The 15129-nt window shown below is 44.8% G+C and overlaps 1 protein-coding gene across 3 annotated transcripts in view; it reads right to left on the reverse strand.

Moving 5' to 3' along the window:
• Positions 1 to 800, reverse strand: part of CNTLN (centlein) — a 172862-nt gene extending 172062 nt beyond the window's left edge. For 2 of the 3 annotated variants that reach the window (XR_014214775.1, XM_082204580.1), the window contains exon 1: positions 640 to 800. Coding sequence is in view for 2 of the 3 variants with exons in the window: in XM_082204580.1 (XP_082060706.1) it covers positions 640 to 759 (120 nt within the window). In the remaining variant the exon portion in view is untranslated. The remainder of the gene's footprint in view (positions 1 to 639) is intronic. The other variant, XM_082204581.1, reaches the window with a different exon arrangement.
• Between the last annotated feature and the right edge of the window lie 14329 nt (positions 801 to 15129).

Here is a 15129-nt window from a genome sequence, read left to right on the forward strand (position 1 = left end):
CAGGCACAGGGCCTTCTCGGTAGTGGTGCCTGCCCTGTTGAACGCCCTCCCATCTGATGTCAAGCAAAGAAACAACTATCTGACTTTTAGAAGACACCTGAAGGCAGCCCTATATTGGGAAGTTTTTTAATATGTGATGTTTTATTGTGCTTTTAGTTCTGCTGGGAGCCGCCCAGAGTGGCTGGGGAAACCCAGACAGATGGGCGGAGTATAAATAATAAATTGTTGTTATTATTATTATTGTTTTTGTTGTTATCATATATACTCCAGTCTGGAATGAACAAATTCAAAGTTTGGATGTCAGTCTGTCAGGGATGCTTTAGCTGAGATTCTTGCCTAGCACGGAGGGTGGGGTTTGGACTGGATGACCCCTGGGGGCCCCTCCCCACTTCAGAACGTCATGATTCCGTGACTCTCCTTCCTTGGAGATTTTAAGCAGAGGTTGGATGTCCTTCTCTCAGGGATGCTTTAGCTGAGACTCCTGCCTGGGTTGGACTGGATGACCTCTGGGGGGCCACTCCCCACAAAGCTGCGATGTTTCCCCCCTGCGGCCTGCCTGCCGAGTGGATGATGGGTCTAGGAGTGAGGGAGGCCCTGCGCCCCTTCCTCCTCCTCCTCCTCCTCCGCCCCGGTACCCACCTGGCACTGGCTCAGTTCCTCCGTCAGGCCCCGCACTTCTTCCTCCAGGGCCAAGACCCGCGATGCCGCTGACGCGGCGGGAGCCGGACTCTTCCTCCCGCCTTTGGAAGAAGAAGCCATGCTGAGGAGAAAACCCTTCCTGGGGGGGGGGAGCGGCAGTTGTGGGGGGGGAGGCTACAAATATGAACTTTCGCCTCGCGCGCCACTGAAAATCGAAAGCGCGGCTGCGAACCAATGAGACGAAGGGCTCCGTCGAAGCCCCGCCTCCTCGTCGCCGTCCCGCCTCCCTCTCGCGTCCTTCTGCCCGCTTTTGCTTGCTTTCGAAATGTGTTTCTCCAGAGCGGGAGGGAGGGCGGGCGGCGATAGGAACCACAGGAAAAAGCACGCCGCGTCCCGCATCGCCTGTTTAACGGCTGCTGAGCGGGGATTGGGGGGAGCGGAAGGGGGAAGTTCTTTCTCTCTCTTTTTTTAATGTCCCTGCGTCGCTACAGCGCATGCGCAAGTTTTCGCGCGTCAGACTCCCGCTCTTTTTCCTGTGCGTCTCCTCAGTCTGTGCTTTCGCAGCTTCTGTTGCCTCTGAAGAGACGCTTGTAACAGAATATTTTTTTTGGTGTTCTGTTTGGAAATAAGCCCAATTTACACTGAGAGGGATTTGTGGGAAAAGTTATTATATTCTATTAAATTTCAAAAACTTTCGCATATACACTCCAAAATGTAATAAATTTCCCTTTGGTTCTTTTTCGACTTCCCCTCTCGTGTTGTTTTTAACTTCCTCCCCCTTGAACAATTCCTTACCTCAGAGCTTTCCAAACAGTGTTACTAGGTGTGTCCCCACACATTTCGATATTACAATTTATGTCTATGTCCGTATCTCTTATAAGGAGTTAGTTTATAACCTCCAGTTGGCTTGTAAAACCTAAATTCCTGCGTCGCAAAATAGTGTGTGTCTAAAAAGTCAAAAACGTGAAAAGTTTGGAAAACCGCCTTACCTGCTGGATAAAGTATATCTGCATATACACACTGGGGTTAAAACTTTTAGACTTTTTTCCAATAAAAAGAGAGCCTGATTTCCAATGTCATATAGGGGCGAACTTTTGCTTAGAAACACTGAAAGGGGGGCTAATTCTCAGCTGTGAACAAAGGTCACCCCGAAATGAAAAGTCACCCTACTGTATATGTAACATTACTACTCAAGTATTTTCACTTGAAGGCCCCACTGGAGGGGTCCAAGGCAGAGGCTGCTCCACAATGGATGGAGGAGAAGGTAGTGCCGACCTAAGCGAAGGCAGGAAGAATGGGAGAACGTTTGGAAATCCGAAGACCCTGAAAACTATGAAAGGCTCCAGGAGCAGAAGGACAAGAAGTAGCAGGAGTTTGAGGAGCAGTTCAAGTTCAAAAACATGGTCAGAGGCCTAGACGATGAGGAGACCAAGTTTCTCGATGAGGTTTCTCGGCAGGAGGCGTTAATAGAGAAGCAGTGGCAAGAAGAGGATCTCAAGGAGCTGAATGAGTACTGTACTGTTATGTACTGAAGTTCTCACCCTGGGCCAGCAGGAGGATACTGTAGATAGTTTTCATTCAGGTCCGCATATGCAAATAAGGGATTGAAAGTGACGTTCAGTGATTGGATAGTTACAGAAAGTGGTTACTGTTGCGTTCTAGTGGAGCTCTATATAAGCAGGCTGGCTGAACCCTTCAGCCCAGTTCTGTTCTGGCCTGTGAATAGACAAGAGCCGTTTAAAGAATCGCTGTGTCGTCTGATATGTTCACCCATAACTTAACAAGTACAGAAGCACTTTGTCAAAGGTGGGGGTCAGTGCTGACCTGAAGGAGGAGGCAGACAAGGAACTGCCGGTGAAATCAGCAGAAAACAAGAGCAAGTTCTCACAGGCAAAGCTGTTGGCTGGAGCTGTGAAACGTTGGAGTTCAGAAGGTGCCAACAGTGTGAAAGGACTGAAACTTGATCCAGATCCTGACCATAACAAGACTCCAGAAAAGCCTCCCTGTGTTCCTCTGAGCAGCGGCTCCATGAGCGGCTCTGCCCTCCACTGGCTGCCGGCTGCATTGGGATCCTGCCAGGCCTCGGGGCCTACTCTGGGAGCAGCAACTCTGGATCCAGCTCGGACAGCAAAGGGACCAGCAACTCCATCGGGAAGATTGTCTCCTCCATGTTTCGGGGAAGCAACTTCTTTGATGCTCTGTTGTTGGAGTCTCCCCAGCCCCTTAGAAGCATGGGTAGGGATGCTCGTCATTTCTCTGTATCCATCCCAAACATCCCCTAGACTCGCAACTTCTGTTCTCCTGTCTCTTTTATTTTCCAGAGAATACCAAAATAATGTAATGAATCAGTCTTTGTGCGTGTCTCTCTTCATATCCCCTGTCCTTTTCTCCGCTCTAAGACTTGCATTCAGTTTAGGAGGGAGTACAGATTGGGGGCATAGCTGTCAACTTCCAGATTTGAAAATAAGGGATCAGCAGCCTCACCTGTCCTGGGGACAGCCTACAGGATAGCTAACAATCCGGGATAGCCGCGGGAAGCAGCAGGAAATGGCGCTGGAATAAGGGAATTTCCCGCAAAAAAAGTGGAGGTTGACAGCTATGATTGGGGAGACATACATCTTCAATATCCACAAAATCTAGAAAAGCATCCATTGTACCAACAGCAACAAAAGACTTGAGGCTTCTGAGGTTTACAGATGAGGACAGGAAATTCCTTGTATTTTTAAAAAGATTCAATGAATGAAAAGATTGTTTGCTGGGGGTGTTCCGAGTTGGTTTTACAAAGAAGCATTTTTAGGGTGTAGCTGTCTAGCAGGTGCTGACATATGGATTGGATCTCTCTCTAGTTTTTAAGTATTGGTTTTGTTGTGGGGAGAGTGCAAAATCGAGCAGATGGTAATGTGGATTGTCACGACACTGTAACGATGTTTTAGTGTTGCATCTGATTAAAGAACTCCTTAAAAAAGTATTTTCACTTTAAAAAACTTTAGGGAACTGTTCAGAACTTTTACAGCTACCTGGAAGTTCCTAAAATATTTGAGGAATTTAATATTTGATGAATTATTGCATTTTAATATTTTGCTGGAAGAAGTGTGGTCGGGGAAACCCAGCCGGATGGCTGGGAGTATAAATAATATGTTGTTCTTGCTGCTGTTGCTGTTGTTGTTTACTATTTAGAATGTTTTAGAAAAATCCAAACATTGGTATTGAGAAAAAGTGTGCCATCCAAGTGATTGGATTTAATGACGCTCGCCTCAGAAACGAAGACAAACGGCAACCTTGATTTATCCTCAGCAACAACAAGCGGTGTACAGCGTACGAAACATTGTACAAGTATTAGAGCTCTATATTACATAATACATTATGCAAGCTCTATATTACATAATACATTATACAGTTTCATATACTGTACAAAAAATTTGATTTATTGATTTTGGGATGACCCCCCCCCCCGAAAGATTTGGAAGACAAAGAGGAGGAGGAGGAGGAAGAAGAAGACTATTTATACCTCACCCATCTGACTGTGTTATCCCAGCCACTCTGGGTGGTTTCCAACATATATAAAAAACATAATAAAACATTAAACAAACTTTCTTATACAGGGCTGCCTTCAAGATGTCTTCATTTTGAACTCCAAGGCCAAACTTGCAGGTTGTTCCTTTTATCTCTTGACTCCCTACTTTAGCATTCCGATCCACTATAATGAGAAGAACCTCCTTCTTTGGTGTCATTTCTAGAAGGTGTTGTAAGTCTTCATAGAATTGGTCAATTTCAGTTTCTTCAGCACCAGTCGTTGGTGCATATACTTGGATTACTGTGATGCCTTGGATTCGTATCGAGATCATTCTATCATTTTTGAGATTGCATCCCAGTACAGCTTTCACCACTCTTTTGTTGGCTAGGAGGGCCACTCCATTTCTTTAACGGGATTCTTGCCCACCGTAGTAGATATGATGGTCATCCGAACTGAATTTGCCCATTCCCGTCCATTTTAGTTCACTGATGCCCAGGATGTCAATATTTATTCTTGCCATCTCATTTTTGACCACATCCCACTTACCAAGGTTCATGGTTCTTACATTCCAGATTCCCATGCAATATTTTCCTTTACAGCATCGGGCTTTCCTTTCGCTTCCAGGCATATCCGCAACTGAGCGACCTTTCAGCTTTGGCTCAGCTGCTTCATCAGCTCTGAATCTACTTGTACTTGTCCTCCGCTCTTCCTCAGTAGCGTGTTGGACGCCTTCCGACTTGAGGAGCTCATCTTCCAGCGTCATAACTTTTATATGCCTGTTGTCTTTGTCCATGGAGTTTTCTTGGCAGGGATACTAGAGTGGCTTGCCGGTTCCTGCTCCAGGTGGATCACGTTTGGTCAAAACTCTCCACTATGACCTGTCCATCTTGGATGGCCCTGCACGGCATAGCTCATAGCTTGTCTGAGTTATTCAAGCCCCTTCGCCACAGCAAGGCAGTGATCCATGAAGGGGACATAACTCCATACCTTCCAGCATTTATCCAATGAAATTAGGGACAAACTATTGCATAATACTAATGGTGGTGATTATTATTTTATTCTTTATACTCCTTTTAAAGCCATCCAAGTTGGTGGCCATCATTTGCACTTCCCAAAGCAGCATTTGCTCTTAGCGTTCAAAATGAAGTAGGAACTAGTAAAGATGCAAGATCCATTTTCTGAATAAGAAGGGTAATGCTTTGTCAACCTGATAGGTACAAATTGGAATTAAGTGTGTGTGTCGGCAGCATGCCCTGCTTAACTCCGTGAGGCTTTTGAATAGGGTTGCATGGCACTCACAGGATTTTGCCTTGTAATCTTAATGCTTCCAAAAAAACTAAGCTAGGTAATAAATATATACCATTGCAACAGATAGATGATGACCTGCCAGGGAACAAGTTTTCCAAGGTGATGCCTCCAGTTCATGGTTACACAGAGATTTTGCAGATTTCGTTCATCAGCATTCTGTCTACTAGACAACATTTGTGTGAAGTTAGCTCAATATCTACCTTACAGTTACTTCGAAATGCGTTCATAAGTGACATAAAGGTGTATGGGAACAACATTTTATGACAAAGAAGAGCTGTTTCGGTAGTTCTGAAAAAGAGAAGGTTTAGAGCAGAGGTGGACTTTAAACCATTTGTGGTCTGAGGTCCATAACTGGACCTCCACTCCATGTTTTATAGGCCACCCACTCAGCTGTGATATAAAAGAGAAAGTGCTCTTGTGTTCAGGAGAAAGCAACCAGATTCCAGACACACACCCTCCGCTACTGCTGTTGTGATTTTTATGGACCTTCATGAAATTTAATTGCATGCCCTTGGCGTATGCCAGAATTCAGAAAACGAAGTTAAATTTAGACAAGACTACTATTATGCTTGATAATAGGAGGCTGTTTTCATAATGGCTGCAACCTGAAATACATTTTAGTAAAGCTGCACAGGCAAGGCATAAGGATGTTTCAAGTTACAGCCTCCAACCTTGGCAAGGCTTCACAATCTTTAAACTAGTCTGCAAGGCTCGTTCCAACATTCAGCTCTGAAGGGAATGCAAGTCTCTGTAGCCTTCAATGATTATTGTCCTACATTCCAGACATAAGAGCAGGAAGAAATGGTTACAAATGAAAGTGTCGTGGAATGGTCAATAAACCACACAAGGCGGCTGGGCTGGAAGGAAAGAGGAAGATAAGTTGTTATTAGTCACATCTAGATCAAAGTCTGGTGGTACCTCCCCATCCTACATACTTGTCATTAATACAAAGCCTGGAGGGAGTCCATCAGCTGGAGGTAATTAAATGGAGGAAACAAATATCACAACTGGACTGTCCTAGCAAAAGTATTTGTGTTTAAATGATCTAAAGGAGACAGTAGGACAGAGTTTGGGAAGTGCTGTTTATTTGCATTTTAAACACAGTCAAGCTTAAAAAGAGGGTGAGGTTTGACCCTGCACAGGATGTGTAGGCTGTCACAAAAAAATAAAAATGAGAATGTTACCTGCTAGGGAAAGGATTGGTCGGGAAGTGGAACAAATTAGATTACTGTTCTCTGAGGAGTCAAAAGTACATGGCCACCCAAAAGAACAATGCTCTTCTTAACCTAAGGCGTGTACTTGGAAGGGACAGCAAAGTCCACGGCCACCCAGGCTTGATGCATTGTGCAGAGGACACCCCTAAGATCTGCCCTGCCCTTAGGGATGCCAGCTGAGAATGCACACCCACACATCACACCCTCACTATCCCCTTCTTGGGGGACTAACAGAATTCAGAACACATAATCCATAGAGATCCACAGCCCCCCACATGGTTGCACGCACACAAAAGTAGTGTGTTCCTAACATATGAACATTAGGACGGTAGCCAAGTTCTACACACTTGAGAGCTGCTGTGTACAAACTGACCTTCTCAATCACAGTCGGATTTTTTAATAAATTTGGTGCCACATCTGTACACATGCTTGGGGCCAAAGCAGATGTGATGTAGGACATCCATGATCACCCACTTTTTTTGCTTTCATTAATTAGCACACCCCCACAACCACTTTGAATAATGGGGAAATTGCCGCGATGGGTACAGTGTCTTAATCTGAATTCTTTTCCCAAACAAATCATCCCACATCCCACAAAAACTGCTTATAATAAAAACTGCTTATAATAAGACGTAACTGATCGGAATACCCCTATTTCTTACAACTGAACTGTTTTTCTCTTCCTTATAAGTGAAATTGTGGCTGCAATAAATTTCTGCCATACCTTGATTAAAAGTAGGACAATCACGGATAAAGCACAATTGCCTTGGGGACCAGTTCGCCATTCTTGGCTTAGATTATATCAAGGCATACAGATATACAACCTAATGCACGATACAGGATGGGGTCATTTTAGCCAAACCATGTCCACCTGCCAGTCATATGGGCAAGTAAAAAGGTGCCTGGACTTGGCCAAAAGGCATAATTTTAAAGCAGGGCTCTTTGCAACTCCAAGCCCCGCTGTGAAGTTCCAACAAGTTCCAACAATTGTCAGGGCTTCAAAGCACAGTGTAACTTAGCATCATTGTGATGTCAGGTGATGGGAGCCCTGCCCACCTGTCAGATTTGGCCCACAGAGTCAGAGGCTCCAGCTTGCAAGGATGACTGGGGGTGGGGGGGTGTTGCGTGCATGACATCCTGGAGTCACGTAAGTGAGAAGCATGCTTCCCCCCCTAAGCTGGGCAGAATTCTCTAGGAAGGAGGTGTCAGGGCTCTAACAGGATGCTGGAGCCCTCCTGTCTACTTCCCAAAGTTGGGTGGGCTTTGGGAAGGTGGCAGAAGAGCTCTTGAACCCATCAAAGCATCATGCCTCCTTACCTAAGCTGGGCAGGCAGATGCTTCCCAGGCTTTGGGAAGAAAGCACCAGGCTTTAGTACTTGAATACTCTAATTTATTGGGAACATTTTGGGGACTAGCTTAGTCCCTCTAGTCTACTGATCACACTCCACTGTGTGGAGTGTAGGGAGAGATTAGGATTTGGCCCATCAGCCAGATCCACTTCCACACTCCATACTAACAACTTTCCACTCAGGAAGACATAACAAGGCTCGTCTGACACTGGAAAACAGAGAGACAGAAATACACTTACTGTATTTAGGATCACTCACTGAAGTTGAATCAAACATCACAGTGACATTAGTAAGGTGAACCTCAAGTTACTTTTGCTTCCCCTTTGATACTACTATTACACTTGAAGTATAACCCACATATTTCATCCATTTTGAGAAACTTACAGGAAACCATGGAAAAGATTTGCAAGTCTCATTTCACACGTTATAAGAGAAGTGCTTATACCACATCTAAAGCATTGGCTACTCTGTCCTTCATATAAAATAGTCACAGTTTATCCAGCTCAGATTTATGGATTATGGGGAGGTGACCCTCTAGATCTTTTTCTCTACATTGTATATCAAGTTATTTATTTAAATACAATCTTAATTAAAATTATGTTTTACAGGTAGCAGGGGTTGTGCCCCCAAAGATCTTTGCCAAGCTGATTTGGAATTGGTTTATCTATATGGTTTTTTTTAAGTGCTGCTTCCACAAATTTAAATCCTTCCAGTATATTTAACGTGACCCCTTTTAATTAAATCTGACCAGTTTAAAGCTGCTTTAGATGAGCCAGCAAAATGCTATTTTTGTTTTGCTGGCATTGTTCTACTAGTAGCTCTGAGTTACAGGGAAGCTACTTTATATTGCTGTTTCTCAGCTGCTAACACAGTTCCCCAAAGCAGTGCTTGCTATAAATTCCACACCTCTGGGGAATATACAAGAGAGATACTGTACATTGCATTCCAGGGTGGTACTGCACAGTCAGCCCAACCTGAACTCTCTGTGCAGCCCGAACTCCATCATCACAGTGGGACTTACATGACTCAGTCCAGCGAGGTAGGGCTAGTTTTTATTGGCAGCAGCGTAAAGCAGAAATGTTCCAACTTTCCTGTCCTACTGTGCCTGAGCTCAGATAGAGTTAACAAAGTGCGAGCCGTATAACTGTTGATTCAAGTGTTTAAGCCACACTGGACTGCTTCTAAAATACAGTATGTGTAATATATGAACTTATTGGGGTGTTAACACTTCAAAAGGAATACTTAAACTCCAATCACAGAGGAACACGTGCAAAGAAATTCACACACAGGGCTTCCATAGACAGCAATGAAATACACTCACAACAGAGTAGGATACACAATGGGGCTGGGGGCAGGGTAGGGGATGTTTGCCTTAATCCTAAAAACATGGGCTTCAGTCCAGATCTCTGCAGGTGCTTCATTGCACTTAGAAAGCTCCCATATTATTATGTCAAGGATACTACAGTCTCAGGCTGCAACAGATAAGCCATTTATTTCACAGTCATACTATTAATATCAGTTCAACCACAGATGGATCTCTGCTGGTAGAGATACTGTTAAAATGTCAAACATAGGGTAGTAGCGGGATGGATCCAGGGATGCCTTTCTGCCAAGAGCAGGATCTTTGCATTCCCAGATGGGAATCCAATCCACCAAAGGAAATAAAGGAAACAATTTTCACAGATTTCCCCCTGCAGGTCCCTGTATCGCCTCCCACACTGTTCTGGGGGGTCTCCAGACCCTCTGGAGTAGCTTTTCAGGGGCCTGCCAGGGGAAACAGGAGCCTGGGAAAATGACCTCCCGCAATTCTGCCTGCAAATGCGTTTCATGAGCAGAATTCCATACCCTCCAACATGAAAATAGGGGCGTCCTAAGGAAAAGCGAAAGGGACGCGGGTGGTGCTGTGGGTTAAATCACAGAGCCTAGGACTTGCCGATCAGAAGGTCGGCGGTTCGAATCCCTGTGACGGGGTGAGCTCCCATTGCTTGGTCTCTGCTCCTGCCAACCTAGCAGTTCAAAAGCACGTCAAAGTGCAAGTAGATAAATAGGTACCGCTCCGGCGGGAAGGTAAACGGTGTTCCCGTGCACTGCTCTGGTTCGCCAGAAGCGGCTTAGTCATGCTGGCCACATGACTCGGAAGCTGTACGCCAGCTCCCTCGGCCAGTAAAACGAGATGAGTGCCGCAACCCCAGAGTCGGCCACGACTGGACCTAATGGTCAGGGGTGCCTTTACCTTTTTAAGGAAAAGCGAGACATTCCAAGATTAAACTCAGAAATCAGGATGGCGTCTGTAAATCCGGGACTGTCCCTGGAAAACAGGGACACTTGGAGGGTCTGGACTTTAGTCACTTTGGAAGGGGGATCAGGGATGTCATCTCCCCCCTTTGACCTTCCTGGAGCAGAGAACCTATGCAGGGCTGGGAGTGGGGGACTTTGATCAGCTGAACAGAAGACAGCAGCAACTGAGCAGGGGGGGTGCAGCCTTCTCATCTTGAACCAGGTGCTGCTCTCTCAGGTGGGAGCAGACAAGCAACCCTGACAGAGCATCTACTTGCAATCTTGATATCCCCACAAGCTTGGTGGGAAAAGGGGAACATCTTTGGCACTTTGCTTCTTTTCTGAACTACATGCCCTGCTCCTGAACTCCTGAATCATGACTCCTGAGCACTGTGTCTGCTGCAGGGCCTACACTGTTACTTGGCTGAATAAAGATCTCTTTCTAGCTTACAAGTAAGAGCTTCTGTCTGCGTGTTTTGGATGGGAGCCAGTCCAGCAGGGACGTCAGAGAGCAGGGCTAGCTCAGGGGTGGGATGTTAAGAGCAGGGCCAGGAACGCAGTCCCACTCCTGCTTCACTTGACAGTTTTTGTGTGTGCAAAACATAAATGGGGTTTCTCCACCTCTCTGCTTAATAATAGATATGAAGAAGGTTTGCATCTCAGGCTATGGAGAATAAAGGTAAAGGTACCCCTGCCCGAACGGGCCAGTCTTGACAGACTCTGGGGTTTGTGCGCCCATCTCACATCTATAGGCCGGGGGCCAGCGCTGTCCGGAGACACTTCCGGGTCACGTGGCCAGCGTGACAAAGCTGCATCTGGCGAGCCAGCGCAGCACACGGAACGCCGTTTACCTTCCCGCTGGTAAGCGGTACCTATTTATCTACTTGCACCCGGGGGTGCTTTCGAACTGCTAGGTTGGCAGGCGCTGGGACCGAGCAGCGGGAGCGCACCCCGCCACGGGGATTCGAACTGCCGACCTTTCGATCGGCAAGCCCTAGGCGCTGAGGCTTTAACCCACAGCGCCACCCGCGTCCCTTTGCTATGGAGAATACAGCCATTCTAATCACACAGTGATTCTGGGAGGCTGACTAGGGGCAACCCTTAGTTATAGCTATTAGCATTTTTGTTGAAACATCTGCCTCTCTAGCAATGTGCTTGTTCTCCTTTTCCAGAATAGCAAGGAACGTAAGTTGAGGATGAAAAGTCTAATGCTAAGAGACAACAAGAGAGAAACCCCAACAGTAATGGGAGGATGTTTTGCCAAGGCTAGAGAAGTAATTCCCTCATAATTCACTGCAAGAACACTGCTAATGTGTCATGATTCATTAAATAATTCAAGTTCCTTTGGCCCCATAGCCTCAATGGAGGTTACCCTCTCTGAGCAGAGGGAAGGTCAAAACAGTAAACTGGGGACGGGGAGTTCAGACACATCCTTGCATTGAGTGTGATGGGGTCATTCTGTGCTCTGGATGAAGAGATGCAGCAGAAATGCCAGTTCATGGAGGAGGCTGCCTGTTGAAGCTCTGAATGCTGCTATGTGCTTGCCTTCTTCCAGTCAAGAAGCATGCCCACAGACCCTCCAAGTGTTCCTCTTTTCCAGGGACAGTCCTGGATTTACAGACGCCATCCTGGTTTCTGATTTGATCCTCGAATCTCCCGCTTTCCCTTAGCCTTATGAGGAACGGTTGAAGGAGCTGGGTATGTTTAGCCTGGAAAAGAGGAGACTGAGAGGAGTTATATGAGAGCCATCTTCAAACACCTCAAGGGCTGTCACATGGAAGAGGGAGCAAGCTTGTTTTCTCCTCCTCTGGAGGGTAGGACTCAAACCAATGGCTTCAAGTTACAAGAAAGGATATTCCAACTGAATATTTGGAAAAAACTTTCTGAGAGTAAGAGCTGTACGGCAGTGGAACAGACTCTCTCAGGAGGTTTTTAAGGAGAGGTTGGAAGGCCACCTGTCATGAATGCTCTAGCTGAGGTTCCTGCATCGCAGAGGGTTGGACTAAATGAACCTTGAGGTCCCTTGCAACTCTAATTCTATGTCTTTTTTGGCATCATGCAAATATATTTTCTACTCACCCAGGCATTTTAAAGTATTGCTTGACCTGATTGCAGTTCTATTGCTTGATGATGTTCTTACTGCTCTACTGGTTTTAACTAATTTTGAAGTGTTGGGTTGTGTGTGTGTGTTTATTGGTTTATATTTCTGTATACCACCTGAGATTTAATGAGATATAGGAGGCTGGGGAGTAGTCATTTTTGGGCAGGGGACCAGGTCTTGTTAAATATGGACCAGTTTGCACATTCAGCAGAATAAAGTGGTTTTTAAAAATTCCCACTTCAGGATGCAGGTGGGTGGTTGCCAGGTTAAATGCTCTCCTACTTGCCCCTGCAAAAAATAAATAAAAATAAAAAGTCCCTGAATATTAGCCCATCAAGGAGAACACCAAATTGAGCCCTATGCAGTGCTGTTTTAATAACCTGCCAGTTTTAAGAACCTGTTTACTATTTTGCTATCCGACAGCACAACCTTGTACTGTATTTGACTACTCAGAAGAAAGTCCCATTTATTCCAATGAGGCTTACTCCCAAGTTAGTATGTATGGGATAGCAACCCAAATGGCTAGAGCTCTGGGTGGAATCCTTCAACAGTGTTAACAAAACTTAGAATGAAAAATGGACCCTCAGTTTTACATCAAGCAATATCTTACTGCATGGCAAAACTTGTTTTCTCCGTGGCCGAGTGTCAAAATAGTGGATAATTCACAATTAGGCGTGCTATTTATAATTAATGTGCCACCGTAACCTTCAGCAGGGTGTCACTGACAGCTTACCTGCTCTCACTAGAATTTAGCGCGGCAATTAGATGTTCTCTTGCTGTTATTATTGCATAGTATACATTTATTTTTTAGTGTAGCTAAACCAGGGGTAGAGAGCCTGAAGTCCTCCAGACATTGCTGTGGTCTCACCATCCCGATCCATGGGCCATGCTAGCTGGGACTGATGGGAATTGGAGTTCACAACATGGGGAGGGCACTGGTCCCCCACCCCTGAACTAAACGCTGAGAAATGGAAGGATAGATTTATGAGCTATTTTAAGCACACTTACACAGAAACCAGTTTCATAAAGCCCTTTAGATTTTCGCTTGACTAAGGGTGCGTAGAATTATAGCCATAGAGAAGTACTTTCAGGGCTTTTTCCAGAAGAAAACAATACAAAAATAATGATAGCATTTAATGCATTTTTTAAAAAAAAATAAAGAGTATCCTAGAGAGAATAGTAATAACATACAAACATTTATCTGATGAAAATAGGGATGACCTATTTCATAATATTAATAATAATATTTTATTTATACCCTGCCCATCTGTCTGGGTTGCCCCAGCCACTCTGGGCATTTTCTAACATACATAAAAACATCATTAAACTTTTTTTTTTTTAACTTCCCTATATAGGGCTGGCTTCAGATGTCTTCTAAAGGTTGTATAGTTACTTATCTCCTTGGCTTGGGGGTTGCATAACTCCATATGCTCTTATATTTCTCTGGTGAAAATTGAGATGTCTTAAGGAAAAGCAGGACATTCTGCAATCAAATCAGAAACCAGGACAGCTTCTGTAAATCTGGGACTGTCGCTGGAAAATAGGGACACCTGGAGAGTCTGTAAAAAGAAAAATCTCAGATTAAATATATAAAGTGGGCAGATCCCACTGTCAAGCAAATAACATTCCTAGAAAAACGCTATAATATATTTTCCCCCCTTCTAAAAAGGAACTCTAGTAAATGTTAAATCTATATTTAAGCATATGGAGAGATGGTAAACTGTCAGAACAGAGGAAATTCAAGTGTAGTCTTGGAAATGTTACTTGAAGAGTGATATAATTCATGCCATTATATCTGTTGCGCACAATTTGTATGAGTTAAGGATAGACTGTCAACATAAACCTTAAAGAGATTGGCCTGTGTTGCTTTAATTCAAGGCTCTTCACATTATTTAAACATAGCTCTTGCACTTAATATTCACATGACAGAATACATAACATTTGGATGAGAAAGAGTGCAAATTCATTCTGTTAGTAGTCAAACTTTAAGATACACAAGTACCATTGTTTTATTTTGTAGTGGGTTGGGAGTGCATTCTACAAATCTGGAGTGATTTTAATAGCATGGCGAGGTTTCATAATTCTGCAGCTGTTTAGTCCAAATTCTCCTTTGTGAGACTGCAAACCTATGCATGCTTTTTTGAAAGTAAGCCCAACAAGACTCACTCAGCTTATTTCCAATAAAAAGCAGAGGATCAGACCACATGGCTCTCATCTTTACTTTAAACCAGACTGCAAAGCACACAATCATAACCATACACACAGCTCAATTCATGATTTTTGGATCGGTGCTCAAATCATAGGGGGACAGTTGGGGGCCCATTGATTCCTTCCAGTTTTAGCCAAACCATCTCCACAACCACCACCACCATCACAAAGGAGCTTTCTTTTTTAAAAAATAAAATATTGTTATTAGGTTTTTTTGTGTTACAAAGCAAACAGATTGTCACGGTCTGGTTCACGGGTGATCAAAGTCCCGGCTGGGGATGTCGGGACCAGGGGCAAGATGGTGGGGTGGGAGCAGGAATGGGAGTCCAGAAGCCAGGAGTCAGGAAGCCAAGAGTCAGGGGTCCGAGGATCAAGTAGCAAGGAGTCACGAAATCAGGGATCCAAGGATCAGGAAGCAAGGAGTCACGAAGCCAGGGGTCCAAGGGTCAGGAAGCAAGGAGTCAAGGGACCAAACGCAGCAAGGCAGGGAACGTGTTGCTGTGGCGAAAAGCCAAAGGG

The sequence above is a fragment of the Podarcis vaucheri genome, assembly GCF_965113315.1.
Source record: "Podarcis vaucheri genome assembly, chromosome: 17".
Classification (NCBI taxonomy): domain Eukaryota; kingdom Metazoa; phylum Chordata; class Lepidosauria; order Squamata; family Lacertidae; genus Podarcis; species Podarcis vaucheri.